Genomic DNA, 17610 nt, shown 5'->3' with positions numbered 1-17610 from the left:
AAGGCAGTATTCGGACTGACTTGCCGAGCGCTAAATTTGATAAATATCCGCTATGAATAATTAATTATGAATCACTTCGGTAATTATTGCGTAAATACAACGTTATTCTTGCCATGGCCTGGAATCCCACATTATCATCCTCGAGCTTCGCATCATGGTGGAGATTGGCACAGTGACGCAATAATATTTTGTATCCATTCATTGGTTGCTTCCGTGGTTAGTATGTCGTCGTTCGGTCTTAACCTTTTGTACAATTTTTCGAATATATCTTTTATTGTATCATTTACCCATCAATCTTCACATTTAAAGACTTCATTTTTAATATCGGTTACTCAAATAGTCCAGACATCTACGGTCCAAGTAGCCAGTGGAATTTAAAAAAAGTTATTTTCAGCAGCACAGTGTACAAATGCACCAATCCCTTTTATCCAGTCAAAAGTAATGGATTGGATTTTTATGGCGACAATTACGAACGGAAATAACTGCATTCATGATTCGACTTTTATCCCGTAGAGCAGTGGTTCTCAACCGGGGGTCCGCGAAGCCTCAAAATAGTTGATAACCAAATTTGTATATTTTTTCGATTCGGAAAATCCCGAGGCAGTTTCGCTTCAATACTAGTAAAACTCCAGAGCTCACATCAACCGACTGCCAACTGAGTGAAATATCCTACTGTGTAGACCAGTGGTTCCCTACCTTTTTCGATGGCAGGGCCAAATTTAGAATTTCAGAATACGGTCGGGGCCGCACGAATACCAGGGCAATGAAAGGAACCCAAAATAGTCACCAAAATATGAAAATTCGCATTGTTCCGATCATTCGCTTGACGCCATTGGCCATTGTGTTGCCGCGCTCCCGTTGTTCAGAACAATCAACCTTTGCTGGCTATTTCGGAGTAGTTTTATTGCCCTGCTGGCGAGATTTCAATTCGAATTTTTGGAATCAGTGCGACACCTGCTTTTGATAAACACCGTCATATCAAATTATTCGGACGCTTGGGTCGCGAGCTATAGGACTATCAATTATGCTGCTTTTTGCCGGCTAAGCAGTACGCATCTCGGCGTATTTAATCGTGAATGACTTGTTGCACATCTATCTGTAAATTAGTTATCAATACCCAGGGCCGTAACAGCACTTCGTCAGCCCCCTCAACGTTGCTCTTGGCCCTCTCAGGCTAGATGGCTGTTTGCCGCTATTTATCATCTAAATCGGGTGTCCGTTCTAGGCAGCTTCTCTCGACTAATCGCGCGAAGCGAGAAAAATTTCTATAATTCATGATTGAATCGGTCAATATAATCGGGAATTGAAAATATATTGGTATCAATTTTTATCCTCTCTCTCCTCACGTAATCAGATTGACCGGTTGAGCCGAGTGGGTTGTGTTTGCAAAGGTGGGACCACTCAATAATAATTAAACATCTTCGGGCTTATACCCGTTGGCAGGAACGAAACAGCACTTCGTCACGCCCCTCAAAACACTTAGGTCTTGAGCTCCCATAGGGTGATAAACCGAGCCCCGTCCCGTTGTTCGCTTCTGCCACGAAATCAGGATCACCGTTTAGTGAGCCATCGTGGAGCGCGAAAATTTTCGATAATTCAAAATGAAATAGGTCAATAAGATCGGGAATTGCATATATATTGCTATCAATTACTTGTCCTCTCTGCTCACGTAATTAGATTTACCGGTAGAGTTGAGTGAGGTGTCCTGGAAACTGTAGGGCCCGTAAATAATAATTAGCCTAAACATATTCGGACGGGCGGACTCGTTGGTACGACTTCGTTACATGGTGTCGTGACCTCCAGTCTGCTATATCAAAAAATATAGAATCGCCCATACGTTCTAAACTAAAAGATGCACACCATTTCAAATTGGTAGTTCTTCACAGGCATATAATTCTTCCCTGCGGGATGATAGCCCATTTGGCTCGTGAGGTTCAGATTGCCAAGACAGGAATATTCGGCTCCAGTCATTTAGGCGCCTATGGTCAATTAGCCTATACCTATATGTATTTTGTATATACATAACGAAGTTTCCGCTCAGCATAAGGGCAGTCCTTTTCGGCCAAGGTTTTTTCGCTGTTGATCATTCTGGCACACTTCTTGGAGTCGCATGTTATATGGCCTAAAACTTTACATGTCTTTGTGCGTCGTGACGCGGTAAGGGTCAACGCCGATATGGCCACTTCTATAAATCTTGCGTATTTTATCTTGGTGGAAGAGTATCCAATAATGAAGGTACTTGGAAACTTGAAATCGCGCACTGCGCGAAAAACTTTTGAAAAAGTTGCATAAAATACGCTATAATTCATGCTAATTCACTAAATAATTTCGGGCCCTCTTCGAGCTCGTTCCTCTCAATTGGGGGACTTGGGGTGCGGCAGTTACGGTCCTGTCAATACCTATATCTATACCTATTTCTATAGGTGCTGCTCGTTCAACTGGAAAGTTAGGGCACATTGCATTGAAACAGCAGTGACGTAACTTAGCTGTCTACTCACAGCTTTCCCGCAATCGTAATTGAAAACTCCAGACTCCAAGCTAAGCAGGAGTATTTTATAAAGATTTTTTTTTCATAAATCGATTTCTCAATATTTTTGTGGGGGCCGCAGAAAGGCTAGCTGGGGGCCGCGGTTGGGAATCACTGGTGTAGACTAATTTTAATTGCTAGATTGCCAATAGCCCACTGATAAAAACATTTTGAGATGATTAGAGATTTTGTCTAGAGATGTTTTGTCGGGGATTGTAGAAAAAAAACTTGGATGAGTAACGCTAATCACGGTGACATCGAAATGTTCACAAAAATTTATTTTCTCCTGTTATATACACCACCAATTTTAATAATAACTCCAAGATAAGCTGCTATAGATAGAAACGACCAGGCTTCACGTTATATGTTCATAAAAAATCGTTTGTCAATTTTAGTGCCATATTTGTTGAGATCATAACCATCATCGGAAGCGAAAACGTTACGCGTTATTATTACATTCAACGCCACCTACATATTTGTGGAATTGGATTTTCGGCACTCGCTCATATCAAATCGAAGGCGTGTATTTACAAGATACGACCACGTATTTCAAGAAATGCACTTGCAGAATTCGTTTTGAAATAATACAAGTCATCCCAATTTCCACAAGAAATAGTATGATCTTATTTGCAAGAAAGGTCTTTTTGTTGCTGTTTATCACTAAGCCTATAGTTGTTATTTGAAAGGGGTCCGATCGTCCGAAAGGGGTCCGCGAAGAAAAAAAGGTTGAGAACCAGTGCCGTAGCGTGATACAAAGCTACTCGTTTCAAAGACAATACTCAGGAGGCTGTTAAGTATAATGACTGTAGAATAGTACAGGTTACAATTACATGCTTACAGCTCTAACACGGGTGATAGGAGCATGAATTCGGCAGAGCTTGATGCGTATTGCCGAATACCCTTACATTTTCAATAAACTTGAAATTCAATCATCAACGGCTATGGCTTCAGATTTAAATAGGATATGAATCGAATTCAGGACCATCATTTTATAGTAGCAAACACAGCTCATGAACATTATCGCGTGTCAGGTCAGAGTCCCCATTTGATATCATCTGCTGTATTTTACAATTTGACTGCGACTAGAATTACTATCACTCATCGAATATGATACCGCTTCCGCTCCACAATTACATGCCAATATAGCCACACACTTGATGTCAAGTTTATAGAATGAATACACACATACGACTTTTCCGTACGCCTAACATATAGGAACAAGAGCAAATATTCGAAGGCATGGAATCGCGGTGGTTCAAAGATGTATCACAAATCAGAATCAAGTCATCGCAAACCACGGTTACGAGATAAGATTCCTCAGTTTCAAAATCATTGAGTGAGGAACCCTAGAATTACCAGAAAATCTTCAAGTCGCTAAAATACATTCATTCTACGTTTTCCGACTCTCGTCGTGAGCTCCGGATGAGAGAATTCTTGGAATTAATTATTGTTCACAATCTGAAGATATGGTGTGGACAGCTGTAAATGAAATCTAAATGCAAAGTTAATTGACGGACGGCGGACGCGGAACTTGTAGGTTTGGGGGAGAAATAGGCAAGAGCGTACGGTAAGCAGACTATTCCACGATAATGCAAAGAGGAGATTAGATAATAGATTGTAATAGATAATAATGAGAATAAATTTCATGCATCAATTCCGAACACTACAAGACCTGAAAATAGGTTATACAAATACATCTTACTTTATCTGGCTATGCCATTGCATCGAACTAGGTAGTGCTTTAACACTTCCTGTATAACTGAGAAGCAAGTAGAAACTAAAAGTGGGCGGAGGTTAAGGTCTACATCTCAGGCAGCGTGAGCCACGCGAAAGGGTCAATAATCATGCGATTTTCAAGAATTATAGATACATGCCATATCCACTTCGCCAGTTTCTCATCCAACTTCACTTGAGCCGCTTATATCGGCAAGCGGTTTGAGTTGTTCCAGACGTCTCTTCGCATCGTCTATTACGTCTCGAAACACCCGAGCCTACTTCTACAAAATTTTTATGGTAGAAACGAGTTACAGGGCCTATTTGCAACATGCTTTCGAGTTGAGGAAAACATTAACTCCACTGCGAGAATATTCCTTTTCGGGCATTGCCCAAATTCCGCTCATTTCTACTAGGTTGACCGACATAAATCCACTGGATTTTCCTTGTCGTACTGTGTAACGAGCACATTACTGCATGTAGACCAAACATATGCAAGTCCAGCACACATTAAAACAACTGAACACGAGTGATTGAGTGTATAAAAAAAGTGCGAGGAACATACTAATAGGTGCATTTCATGTGTAACATTCATTTGATCCTGTGTTTCTATTGAAAAGGAGTATAAAATGTACATCGTACATACTGCATGCAATTCAGTATTCCACTGCAGGAGAAATTCGAGAGGACACATAAAACTAGAGGTTATTCAGAAGACAAACTTCGGCGATGAAAGATGATCATTAGACCGTGAACGATATAGTGGAGACAACAACACACCTGGTCTAATATAATCTAACTGCAAAACATAGCGACATCACATTGAGCCGAGCTCAAGTCTTTCGGAGACAGTTCCAGCATGTCGATCAAGTTTAGAAAAAGCATTTGATGAGGTATCGATGGATATTTTGCATTGCTTCACGTTGATCTTGATATGGCGAGTCAAGTGATCCTGATTGCTCTCCGTCGTCAACATCTACGTAAAAGGATGCTATGATCCCGCACATTCCCATGCACTGATGCCGTTTGCCAACAACAAACCAATCTCATTTCTTGTTGCATGCCTGTTTGCCACATCTCAGTTCTCCAAACTTTATAGACTTTATGCACGCTAGCGATTCTTCTACAAAGGAAAGAAATACTGCACCGAACTAGGATTGATATCGTTTCCGAAGTCATGCTAGACATTTTGATATCGATGTTTCGGAAAATCAGGCATCGCCTGCATAGGCACATGGCCGTTAGCGTGTTGCGTCGTCCTGTCGGCATCAAACGAATTGCCATCCATTTCTTGGCGGCCATAAGGATTGTAGGGCGAAGCCAAAAGATTGAGATTGTCGGCAGGCACCAGAGTAGCAGAGTTATGGTTGAGTATAACGGATGAATACCGTTCGCTGACCAGTTGGTGGAGGGACGCCGTCGACCTTGTCGGTAAGATTTCTTTGTTCCGCGCCTGGTCGAGTTTTACCTATACGAAGAATGCTATATTGCAAAATGTTCGAAACAAAATGTCTGTCTCACATCGGGACATCGGTCAGTATCCGAATTTCTCCAGTCCGGATCGAATATCTGTGCGCTCCATGGCCAACACCAGATAAATATTGGCGTAGACACAGCCGGAAATAGCAAAAAAGAAGTCCACACACGATATTAGTGACAATTGACGTGACAAGGTTGGCTGGATTATTATCCTCAATCTTGTCACTTTGCGGACCGGCAAAATTGCAAATAATAATTGAGGACCGATGAACTTTCAAAAGCTAAAATCAAGCCAGACCGTAATTACGACAGGAGTATGCAGCTCAAACCAAAGCACTGGAGAAATTTGCTGGTGTATTTTTGATATCACGCCCGTTACGCATGGTTCAAGTAAAGTTGACGAGGATCAACACAGGTCCACGGACCAGCAGTTTAGAACCACTGGGATAGGATTGACTATATTCATACTATTTGAACATGACAGAACAAGTGCCAGCCTAAGCGACTAGCAATGTTTGGAAAATACAGCCGACAATGATATACCACACAACTTTCATGTTGCATATTGAAAAATCTCCAAATCATTACGATTGAATCCTACATCCCAGCCCGACCGATCGATCACGTTCAATGATCAAGTTAAACATGTAAATCAAGACCACAGATAAATCTCATTAGCATGCTGGTGTACATCTATTCGGTTTTAAAAAAGATAACTCGCACTTACCTTGTTGTACAACAAAACGCCACATATCGCGATGCTCATACCCAACACATTGATGGAAGTCACAGGATTCTTCAACGTCAGTAACGACATTGTGATGACAACAATACGCTTCGTAGCGTTAGCGACCGAATACGATAACGGTGAAATCTTAAAACATAAATCGGAACTATGGGATCTATCTAGTGACACTCAATATAACACATGGAAATCAACCTAATCTAATGGGTCGACTACAATTGGAATTCACCAATCATCAACGATGACCGAACGTCTGGGCGAGGCCCCGGTCCAAACAGAACAGATGTTGCTGGATGCTGCGATACCTTATTTAAATGAACTGAGCAACATGTCTACCGACACATTTGGTGCCTGCAAACACTTGACTTGACATATATGCATCCTGGGCGAATGCATTCAGAGATGTTGGACGTAAATGTATCTAGTATGCAAACAGTTTATCGCCTCAACTTCAGGATCTTCAAATCAAAATTGCACAGCTTTTAAACTTTCTAAAATAAGCTTTAAAAAGACCGATCTATAGTCAACGCATTTCAATTACAGGACACGCAAACCGGCAAGGATACCTATAATTCTTGTTAATTTATGGTTCTCAAACACAAAGAATTATACATGTTACCAAATGCATCCGCTTACCATTGATATGATCGTGAACGCAACCATTCCGTGCGCAAAGTTGCAGAAGCAGTCGATAAAAAGTAGTAAAAATAACAAGCCGGGACTCTTCACCTATAAATAAAAGAGAATGCGATACTGTGCATGCTCCAGATCCAAACAAATCTCCAACTAATAGGGTATTACCGTACCATCAGATATGATCAAAGCTGTCAGTGTTGGTTTTCAAGTAGCTGTACATCTCTACTCAATTACAAGACATATATATATATCGACTTTTCAATAAGATAAAATAAAAAAGAGCAAAAGAAAACAGGAGACACAAGAACATCGAGATAATCAGTTTTGGGCTCGTGTTAAGCGTCTCCAACGTAGGCGGTCGTGGGCGTCTTCAAGCGACAGCCCGTGTTGCGCTAGATCAGTCTCCATTGTCGAGCGCCATGTTCTCCGATTCCAGCCATCTCTTTGCCATGGCTTCGTGGGAATGTGATTGATGATGGCGGCGGCTGGTTGCTCGTCTTGATGCCGCACTAGATGGCCGATTAGGCGGAAGCGTCGTTCAGCTGCCAGTAGACGGCATGGGACCGTTCCTGTGAGTTCTCGCAATGCGTTCGTGGATATATGCTCCGGATGGTGAATGCCGAGTGCATAGCGGAGGAGTGCGTCGTAGTTAGCGTTGAGCGTCTTAGCCAGCTTCTCTGTCAGCGTGAGTGCCTCTATTCCGTAGAGAAGAACCTGCTCGACAGTGGCACGGAAGATGCGGGTCTTGAGCTGGGTTGAGGCACTTGAATGGAAGAGGCTATGTAGCCGTCTTGCCACGCCCCAGGCCTTTGCTCGCCTCGCCTTGAGCGCTTTTCCAGAGTCGGCGACGTCAATACCGAGGTAGGCCTATACAAAACTCGTTACATACTTGAGATCGATATCTCCCAGTGGAATTGGTGTCGCGTTCTCCGGTAGAGCTGATATGGCCAGAACCTCAGTCTTAGCGTTGATCTGGAGGCCAACAAGAGCGGCGGCGTCGGGCCTCTAGCTGGTTAATGAGGCGCTGTGCCGATGCGGTGTTCGAAGCAAGCAGGGCTAGGTCGTCTGCGTAGGCAAGAATACCTACGCGAGTTCGTAGTATCCAGGAAGGCCGTTCGTAGCACGAAGTCAAGGATGACCACGAACAAGAATGGTGCCAGGGTGTCACCTTGAAGCATACCAGCCGAAGTGTTGAAATCTCCGCTTGGGCCGTCATCTATTCGGAATCGCGCTCGTGTGTCAGTGTAGAGGGCCATAATGGCGTACGTTATCACCTCAGGAATTCCATATAATTTGAGGATCTCCACCATGGCTGGGCGCGAGACCGAGTCGAAGGCTTTCGCGAAATCAACGAAGACGGCCACAACATCCTTTTTGTGTGAGCAGCAGGTGTCAATGATTGTGCGCAGTGCCAGGATGTGCTCTGTTGTACCGCAAGATGGTCGAAATCCATTCTGAGCATTCAGCTTGGTAGAGAGTCTGCATCAGGGAGATGCCTCAGTAGTTCGCTGGGTCACTCGTAGCGCCTTTCTTGTAAATAGGGACGATTTCGCTCTCGAGCCACTCGGGGGGCACCGGGCCGCCTTCGAGGATGCCATTCATGACGTCGAGGAGCACAGGTGCAACGCCCGAGGTGTAAGCAGCCGTTGGGATGCCGTCCGTGCAGGTGGCCTTGAATTGTGGTACTCCACGCATGGCTGTCTGGAGCTCACCTAGCGCGATCAGTGTTGTATTGATCGCTAGAGGATTTGCTGCTAGTGAAGGCGGTGCAACGAGCACATCGATGTCCGGTGCAGGCGTAGATAACAGGGTCTCGAAGTGTGCTGCGAGGTCTTCCGTACAGGCCTTCACGCGGGTCCTCTTGAAGCCAACTAATTCACCGATGGCTTTCCAGGCTGCTCTTGATCGGCCTGCTTCCAACTCATTTTCCACGGAAAGGGCAATAGCTTCGACTCGTTCCTTGCGAGCTGCGTCGTACACGTTTGTTAGGTACAGAGCTGCCTCGTTAGCATCGCTATGTGCATCCAGTGTTCCAGAGGTGTACGCAGCACGTCTGAGAGTCTTGAGGTTACGGCGCGCACTGAGCACATGTCGGGTCAGATTCCCAGGCTAATCTTGGCCGTGGCTTGCTACGGGCCTCACCGAGCGTTTCACGGGCTGCATCCTTGACTGCTGCTACAAGTGGCGCAAAGGCGGTCGGTATAGTATTTTGGATCTCGAGGGCGTGGAGTGTGCGCGTGGTAAAGACATTCATCTTATTTGCGTCCTTAAGATCGAACCAATTTGGTAGGGGCTCTTTCAGTGTGCGCTTTCGGACGAACGGGAGGCGTTCACGAAGCGTGGCCAGCACCATGCAATGGTCACTCCTGATCGTTAGCATGCGCACCGTTCGGCAGTTCGTGAAATGGCGCCGTGCGGGAGCATTGCAGCAGATATAATCCAGCCGTGTGTTGCATTGGCGCATACCGTCAAATGTCGTCCTACGCTTCGGCTTCATAGAGAAGTTGGCATTGAGAGGAATGAGGTCGCAGCGGTCGAGTAGATTGGTAAAATGCTCCGATTTGCTGTTCTCATGGCCAACTGGGAAGCGAACTTGCTGCGAGCGCTCGGCCAACGTGGCATTCATGTCCCCAAGCAGCATGGTTATGTCGCGCTGCGGGTAGGTTGATAGAATACCTTCTAGTTGGTCGTAGAAGGCGAGCGTATCAGCTGGGAAGGCAGTGGTGTTCGGAGATGTTGGTCCATACGCACACACACTAGGTGCAGTTTGCGGCGACGGAGTTGAATGCTGGCTGTGATAATCCGGCTGTTTATAACGCAAATCTTTGCCTCGGCGTAGAAACGCTGGGACAAGAGTAGACCGACGCCTCCAACTTCGCCTTGGTTGGCAGGTGATTGGATCATGATGATGCCTTCGCCTAGGTCTTTTTCGCGGAACGGTTCAGTGAAGTGCTGGCGATGTTCTTGGATTGACAACGTTTGAGGTCTGTCACAAGTGCGGCAGCTTCTTCCAGGCGCCATACAGAGTTCAAAGTTCTCGTGTTCAGAGTTTCAAGTTAAACTTCTGCATTTAGGCTAATCCTCAAGACATGTACAAACTAATTCAAGTAAAAACAGAAAAGTACCGAGTAGTTTTAAAAAGTAGATTTGGTCAAGGGGTCACACACTTCAAAGCCTTTAATCGGAGGTGGCTACTTCCGAAATGGCAAGACGTATCCTTGCGTCTAACGCTAAATGCTCAATCACACTGCAAATCAATAGAGCCTTTGAAAATATATTCAGTTGTCGCAATGCAGGGGTGATTTCACGCGGTTCATACAATTCCACTCACAAAAGTGATGCAAACTTATCCCAAAGCTATTTTATACTTTTGGAAATCCAAATTGTATAAAGTTATTCGTCTTTCCAATACACTCTTCAAGTAGAAGTAGATGTATTCTAAGGACTGCCGCACTTACAGACACATCGTCGCCGGTCCATTTCACACAGTCCGTGAGGAGCCAAACAGGCAGCAAGAAAAACACGCCAACCTTGCACAGCTCGTGCAGTAGTCGCAGATGATGCATGCCTATATCGTTCATTGCCTGCGAGGGTAAAAATTGGTTTTTCAAAACAAACAAGCTGGCAAACCGACTAAGTACCTTTTTAGAAAATATGTTTTGCAACGAAAAGCTGAACGTCGACACGAGAGCGCTGATAAGCCCGAGCGCGTTGAAAGAAATTTCCGTGACGGTGGCGACGGCTATTCCCCCCACGATCGGCAGGAGCGAGCAATAGATCTGTAACGCGTACGATTGCTTTATGCGGATTCCGGGGGTCTCGCATTCATTTCGATAAATGCGATTGGCTATACACAACCTCGGTCAGTATTATACATATATATAAACAGAGGTGGTCAAAGTAGTCAAGAAAGCTACTCAAGTAGAAGTAGAAGTAGCGACGAAAAAATCTACTCAAGTACGAGTAGAAGTACTTTTCCATAAGCCACCTAAAACTACTTGAAGTAGAAGTAGATTTGACCGACTTTAAAAGTACTCAAGTAAGTAAGTAGTTTTGAAAAGAGTCTTTATTCGTTCGCATGGACTGTCGAAATCTGCAAATTGAGCTGTGCGGAATGTGCAGAGAGCTGGATTCGTATTGATGCATCCCAGGAAGGAAGAATCAATTTTCGACAGAATAAGCATTCTTTCGTATCATGGGATGCAAATTATAGTAGTGATATGAAAATGCGATACTAACTCTTTGTTTACAAGAAGACCCCGTTTTAGAGAATACCGTGGCATGGCGCCCTACCCCATATTTCAAGGCCCCTAGTTTAGGCGATCAGCAATACGGAGAAGTTGCATTGGATGCAGTTTCAACACTTTTTGCGACTAGTATGCGTTAATGACAAATATTGTGGATTGTAAAATTTATATATAGTGTATCTTTATTTTCCGAGAATAGAGGCATTACTACACTTGCTTTTATGCTTCAACATGTATGTTCTGTAGACAAAAGAACTGAAAGTATTTAGATCCAAAGTATGATACTCCAAGTATCATACTCGGAATTGAAAGTGAAAATATATTTCATGTCTTTTCTACATAAAACTTCAATGGTGACCAAAGGCGACCAAAGGTGTAACCCTGTAACGTTCCAAAAAGCTGGATTTTCCAGATTAGCAGGACACGTCATGGGCTGCTAGAAAACGACAGGATAGGCAATTGCTAGATTGCGAAACGGTAGTTTCAAACGGTAGTTTCAAACGTTATTATAGTGGGCCATATTTACTGTGATGAAATATTTGATATGGGCGACAATGCGGTGTGAGCGGAACCATAAGCAATCCGGTACATAAGTTATATTCACTGATACTTTCGTGAAAACATATTTGTCAGTCCATAACTACTGTGCGCGAAGCGCAACAAAATTTCTGGGCTTTACCTGACTTTTATGGATATTTGATGTTGGTACTGCGCAAAAACAGCCCCGAAATTGCTCAGGCTCTCTTTCGTATTGGGGGATTAAACTACTTCTACTTGACAAACTGAAAATAGCGAAAAGTAAGTAAGTAGATCACAAAATATTACCAAGTAGAAGTACAAGTAGAGAAAATCAGATCTACTTGAGTAAGTTCCAGAAGTAGAGGAAAACTACTTGAGTACTTTCAAAAAGTAGAAGTACTTCGTTACCGACCACCTCTGTATATATATATGTATATATACTATGTTGCAAATTGCAATGTGAATAAGAATATCAAATCCAAGCTACATAATTTTTAACCTAGATTCGTTAACCCTGTATTTTCTACCATACGATAATGCTAACTCACCTTCCACGAGTTTCTTTCGCGTAGAATCAATCTGCTCAAGATTACTGTAAATATTGGCATTGATGCTTTGACTGAGAAGAAAAATCAAACGGTTAAACATGCAACTAAACAACACTTCGCGATGGGTACGGATGTCACGCTTGGTCTCGGTGCAGCGTTCGATATGACGATATGTCTCGGTTGTGTTGTAACAAGAATGTCATCAGAAGACGCAAAGGAAATTGAAAATAAAATTTGAGATTCGTCAATTTGAACACTATTTTCATATGACAACTCTGTGCCGATGACAGTGAAGTAATCACTGATATGAATCTTGATGCATCGCAAGACTAGCTGCAATGTAACCGGGTTTTCTACACAAACTAGGTCAAGGCGAAAAGCATATTCTCAGAAATACGAAATTGGAATTGGCACAATACCGTTCTCTTGCCTACATGACTGTGGTGAGCATATCTTATTCATGCATACTGAAACAACACAAGTGTAGGGCAACGGCTCCCAACCTTTTTCGACTCATCGCCCCCTTATCAATCTCAACACAAGTTTTCGTCGCCATATTTCTGAATCCAAAAAAGAGGACATGTAATCGCAAAATTTATTCACCTAACCCTCAGCATTGGTGAATTTACTAAAAAAGGCTATTTTTCCAAGGTGCTAGGTGCTCGGAAATCCGGTTTCCGCCTCTACCTCCCATTGAGTTGACCTATTATTCGCGTCGTATGCAGAATAAGCCATCTTCACGTGCATTTTTCGATTGTATTAATTAAATATATCTCACTGAACGTTTCAATATTTTCGCCACCGTGTTTATCAAAATTGCCCACTGGGGGGCAATATCGCCCGTGTTGGAAACCACCGGGATAGGAGTTCAATCTCTTATGGTCAGAACTGAGTCAAGGTGAGACGGACAGTTTAATAGTGCTTTTTTCAGGGAGTTGTGCTTTGATGGTATGACTGCAACTGACTCGAAGATGGAGTGTCTTTTGAAAAAATATCGAGTACATTCCTGATCAAACGTTGGCATACCATTACACTTACCTGTGTGTGCATATGACACTGGCACCTTCGACAGACTAAATTGTGATGTAAACGAAGCCATGACTTTTCCGAACGCCAACGGCACGATCACATAAAAGTAATATTTTTTTCTATAACTTGGATTCGGTGGTACCTACAAAAAGAAATGATTAAAGGTAACTGTAACTATTCAACTTTGAAAACAATCAAGCGCTTGGCCTTACCTTCCATACGCGCAATATTGGTCCTAAAACAACGGCGATAAAAGCGGAGTGTGAAATAGAAGCGGTGAGTGGAAAAGGAAAATCGGTTAAAATAATCTTGGATATGATATTCTCCGCGGCACTTAAAACATACCTGAAAAATATAAGGAGATTAGGTGATTTCAACACAAATTTGATGGTGCATAACCACTCCAGTCTTCAGATAATCATTAGTCTACTGACAATAATTGTTACCGTATTGTAATCGAATAATTAACATAAGTCAGAGGTGTCAAACTGGTGGCCAGCATGCTAAATGTGGTAAATAGTCAGGTGGAGTTAAAGGCGGCACACGTCGCGCTCACCAACAACCCCATAAGGTTTAAGCAAAAGTGTACAAGCATTCAATGCTGGTGGGTTGCATCATCATTTGCCTCCTTATTTCACGACAAGTCTTTTTTGCTGCCACGGACAACCGTTGCCATGCACCGCGCATATATCACGCCAAAGAGATCATAGAAGTCCTAAATGCTCATGGATGCATTTAAGCTGGATTTACTATCATATTTATTTGTTAGCTGTAAGATTTATCGACTGTGATGGGCAGCCAACATGTTGCGCCGCGATCAAAATGAGTTGGAAGCCCCCGAGATGAGTGGTTAAAAGAGTTACAGGACTTGGATGTCACTGGATTGTAAGGGATAATTGTCTGATAATACTCTCGTATACCGTAACACAGTTTGGACTAAACGTGTCAAGTTTTGTAGCTAAAAATGAAATTTTCGACGTGGACCAGTCTGTCAAAGTATGTAGCATGTCTAATCCGTCATATCAACAAATACCCTGAATATAATATGAACATGAACATATTTACATTGGTGCAGCTAGTTCTCAAAGATATTGGAAAGACATCATCGGCATCTTGATCTACCGGCGTCCACACCCCCAAAACAAACGCCAAACAACAAAATACTTGAGGTGCTGCCTATTGGTTGACGTAAAAACTTTGAGATAAAGGCCAGGGTGAGGTAACATTCAATTCAAAATATTTGTTACAGTAGGCTTCTAAAAATTTAGCCACATGGCATTCAATTAGGCAATGCCGTCAGTAATCATCCACTGTTAAACCCTTTTGTAGTAAAAATAGGTTTTTCCAGCTTCCTAAATACTGGCGCCATATTTACTACACCCTGGGGCGAGTTGACAATAAGGTAACAATAACAGATAATTATAGATAATTGACATTTAAGAAACTGTTGACATATTGTTGATTTCTTAGAAAATTCTTATATTGATGGTACACATATTGATGGAGAAATCAGAGGCAAGCTACTTGTTATCTCTGAAGGCAACACTGGAACAAAACAAACACCCAGCTATTTCACAATTGTACTTAAATTACTAGTCGGCCTAATTTAACAGTGGGCTACCAGAGTGCCAAATTTAATGAACTGGTCTCCACAGCTACTTTCGCACTTCTTCCGGGGGGGGCCCTAGAACCCTCCAAAATCGCCCTCAAAGTTTGGAATCTGCATTGCTTCCAACAATGGAAGCACCAGCAAACAATTGCTATTTAACGCCTCATACATTGTGACACCATTGAGCGTTTTGGCAAAGTCAAGTCATGTTACCCACGACTCTCAGCATCGTATGAATCGCTGCAACGCGAATATATCAAAATGCGAGTAGTTTTCATATTTCGCGGCATCGTGTTATTTACAGATTTGGATATATACAAATGATAGCACAGAAGCCTACTACAATAAAACCAAGCAGTTCAAAATTACTGTTACCACGATAAACATAAGACTCCAAGCCTGAATGCATTCGACACAAGTTTCTTTTTCGTCCATCGTTCATCTCCCGCATAATCTACATGAAAAAGTGCAATAAGTTGATCATCACATGAAAATTCGAAACAATTGCCTCAATTGCAAGATTGGTACGGTAGCGAAAGTCTGCATCTTCCTATCACTCTAGATGGGTGAGTGGATCTTGAACCTCAGGGTTTTGACCCAAGTCTTTGAAAATGGATTACGATGACCTTTCGACTATTTTTCTATTGAAGCATACTAGCTGCATCAACAATTCATATTTTGTGCGATATAAATGCTATGGTAATGTGGAGCCATCTGGGAATTTCGTTGAAGTAAATATCTGTATCTGAAATTCTCGTATTGCACACCAGTCGTATTTCATTTCTGGGAACGAGTTTCATACGCCACATTGTATATTATACAAGAGAGCCGTAAACGTTTATGAAGACCAGTATTTTAGAGTCTTCATTGGTGGGGAAATCAGCAGGGCTTGTTTGAAGCATATGTAAGGATAGAGGTTAAATTATAATTTATCATTATGTTGTCACAATTGTGGGTCACCACGGTTCGTAAAGATACTATTCCAGGTCCCGATGAAAGAGGGTCAAGAACTACTGGGTCAGCCCAAGTAGTGATGATGCCATGAAGTGAATTATTTTCGGATTTATTTTGAATGAATCTTATAAATATCTGTGGGAATCGTGGGGGAGGGGAAGTGCACATGATTAAGCTTGCTATTGTTGATTGAAATATTTCCATTATTATCACTACATTATCATAAATACGTGGGTGAGGAGTATAGTGTATAGAGAAGCTTACAAAAGATAGCCTGAACAATGGACATCAGAGGTTGATTGCTAACCTGCCATTTCATTAACTCTTCACAATCAGGCGGCAGTGCTTCAAATCGTTTCAATTGGAAGAAGGTTACTGACTGTATCCACATCAATCTAGCGTGTAAAGAAAAAAAAAAAATATTACAAGGTGAAATTGACTTGACATGTATGTGTAAACTGTAAAGCAGAATCATATAGTACGGTATCCAAATATGTGTGAATATACCATTACAAAATTATATATAACAGGATTTTGCTGACAGTTTGTATACAATCACAGTAGCAATCTCGGAGGTATATGACGGTAAGTTACCGGTATCAAGTGGTGATTACTCTCACGCTTTCTCGGTTAGAATTTGGCACTGACGTACGTTTCATACCGAAACCAAATCAAAGAACACCACAGTATATTTCAATAGACCTAATTAACCTACCGTACTCTGTATTCGACATTTCCCAGTGGTTAAAAAGCAAGCAACTGAGATTAAAACGGTATGGTACACATACCGCGACAGCAAGTATCAGATCAATTCAGTTTAATTGGTAATTTCATCATTTCAAAACAGCACAAGCTACCGTACCACATATAGCGTGTAAAAAAATTCTGGTTTTGCTGATGGTTAGTCATCATTCTATTAATTTTTTTATCAAATCAATACCGTACACCACGAGATTGAGACGTAGTGAAAAGATAGGAGGGTCCCGAAACGACTTGGTTTTTAATCGGACGCCCAGCTTGTTTTGGCCCGAACAGTAACGCACGTACTATACCATGAATAGATAAATACATCCTGGTCGCTGATATCCTATAAATTTACATAGAACTCCAAACTTACCGGCTTTTCTCCTAGATCAGCATTGCGAAGTCGTAACATTTACTACCGCATAAACATACAGACTCAACATCAACATCAAGGATCAGCGTTGTCGGCCGGATCCGTTTATATAGCTCAGTGGCCGGATCGCGTCGTTTAAATTTTACGGGTCATTGCATGTGAAAACCGGAAGTAGATTAGGAAGTTAATCCACTGAGCTATATAAATACAGATGAGCGGATTCTCAAATTTGGGAATCCGAGTCCATCCTTCTCAACATGACAATTTGAAATCTGGTATTGTCAGCAATCCAACAAAATTATTCTAATTGTACATATTTTGATGAAAAATCCTACTAATAAAGAAACCCTATTGTTCCTTTCCTGTAAAACCGAAAGTAGTCACCTCCGACCATATGATAATAATATGCGACCCCTCCACTAAACCTACTTTTTGGAATTACTTGAGTACTTTTCAGATCGTCTACTTGTTTGACTGGAAATTTACG

At 42.3% G+C, this 17610-nt stretch overlaps 1 protein-coding gene across 1 annotated transcript; it reads right to left on the bottom strand.

The window, feature by feature from the left end:
• Nucleotides 1-4764: 4764 nt before the first annotated feature.
• On the bottom strand, nt 4765-17232 carry LOC145458321 (solute carrier family 35 member E1 homolog). The gene is made up of 11 exons (XM_080336654.1): nt 17124-17232; nt 16314-16401; nt 15428-15506; nt 13656-13788; nt 13453-13585; nt 12415-12485; nt 10742-10879; nt 10559-10684; nt 7101-7193; nt 6447-6593; nt 4765-5708 (listed from the first exon to the last, which is right to left on the bottom strand). The coding sequence occupies exons 2-11, from the start codon at nt 16318-16320 to the stop codon at nt 5421-5423; spliced, it is 1215 nt and encodes a 404-aa protein (XP_080192780.1). The 5' UTR covers nt 16321-16401; nt 17124-17232; the 3' UTR covers nt 4765-5420.
• Nucleotides 17233-17610: the final 378 nt, after the last annotated feature.

This window comes from Botryllus schlosseri, chromosome 16 (genome assembly GCF_051294905.1).
Source record: "Botryllus schlosseri isolate E-star chromosome 16, Bs_hap1, whole genome shotgun sequence".
NCBI classification, from domain to species: domain Eukaryota; kingdom Metazoa; phylum Chordata; class Ascidiacea; order Stolidobranchia; family Styelidae; genus Botryllus; species Botryllus schlosseri.
This window is presented reverse-complemented; position numbering and strand designations above follow the sequence as displayed.

Excerpts from the sequence above, each read along its gene's own strand:
- LOC145458321 (XM_080336654.1), bottom strand. Across the intron at positions 13,586-13,655 it reads CAATATTGCGCGTATGGAAG|GTACCACCGAATCCAAGTTA; the intron begins GTAAGGCCAAGC and ends TTCTTTTTGTAG. Across the intron at positions 5,709-6,446 it reads GCGTTTTGTTGTACAACAAG|GTAAAACTCGACCAGGCGCG; the intron begins GTAAGTGCGAGT and ends TTCTTCGTATAG.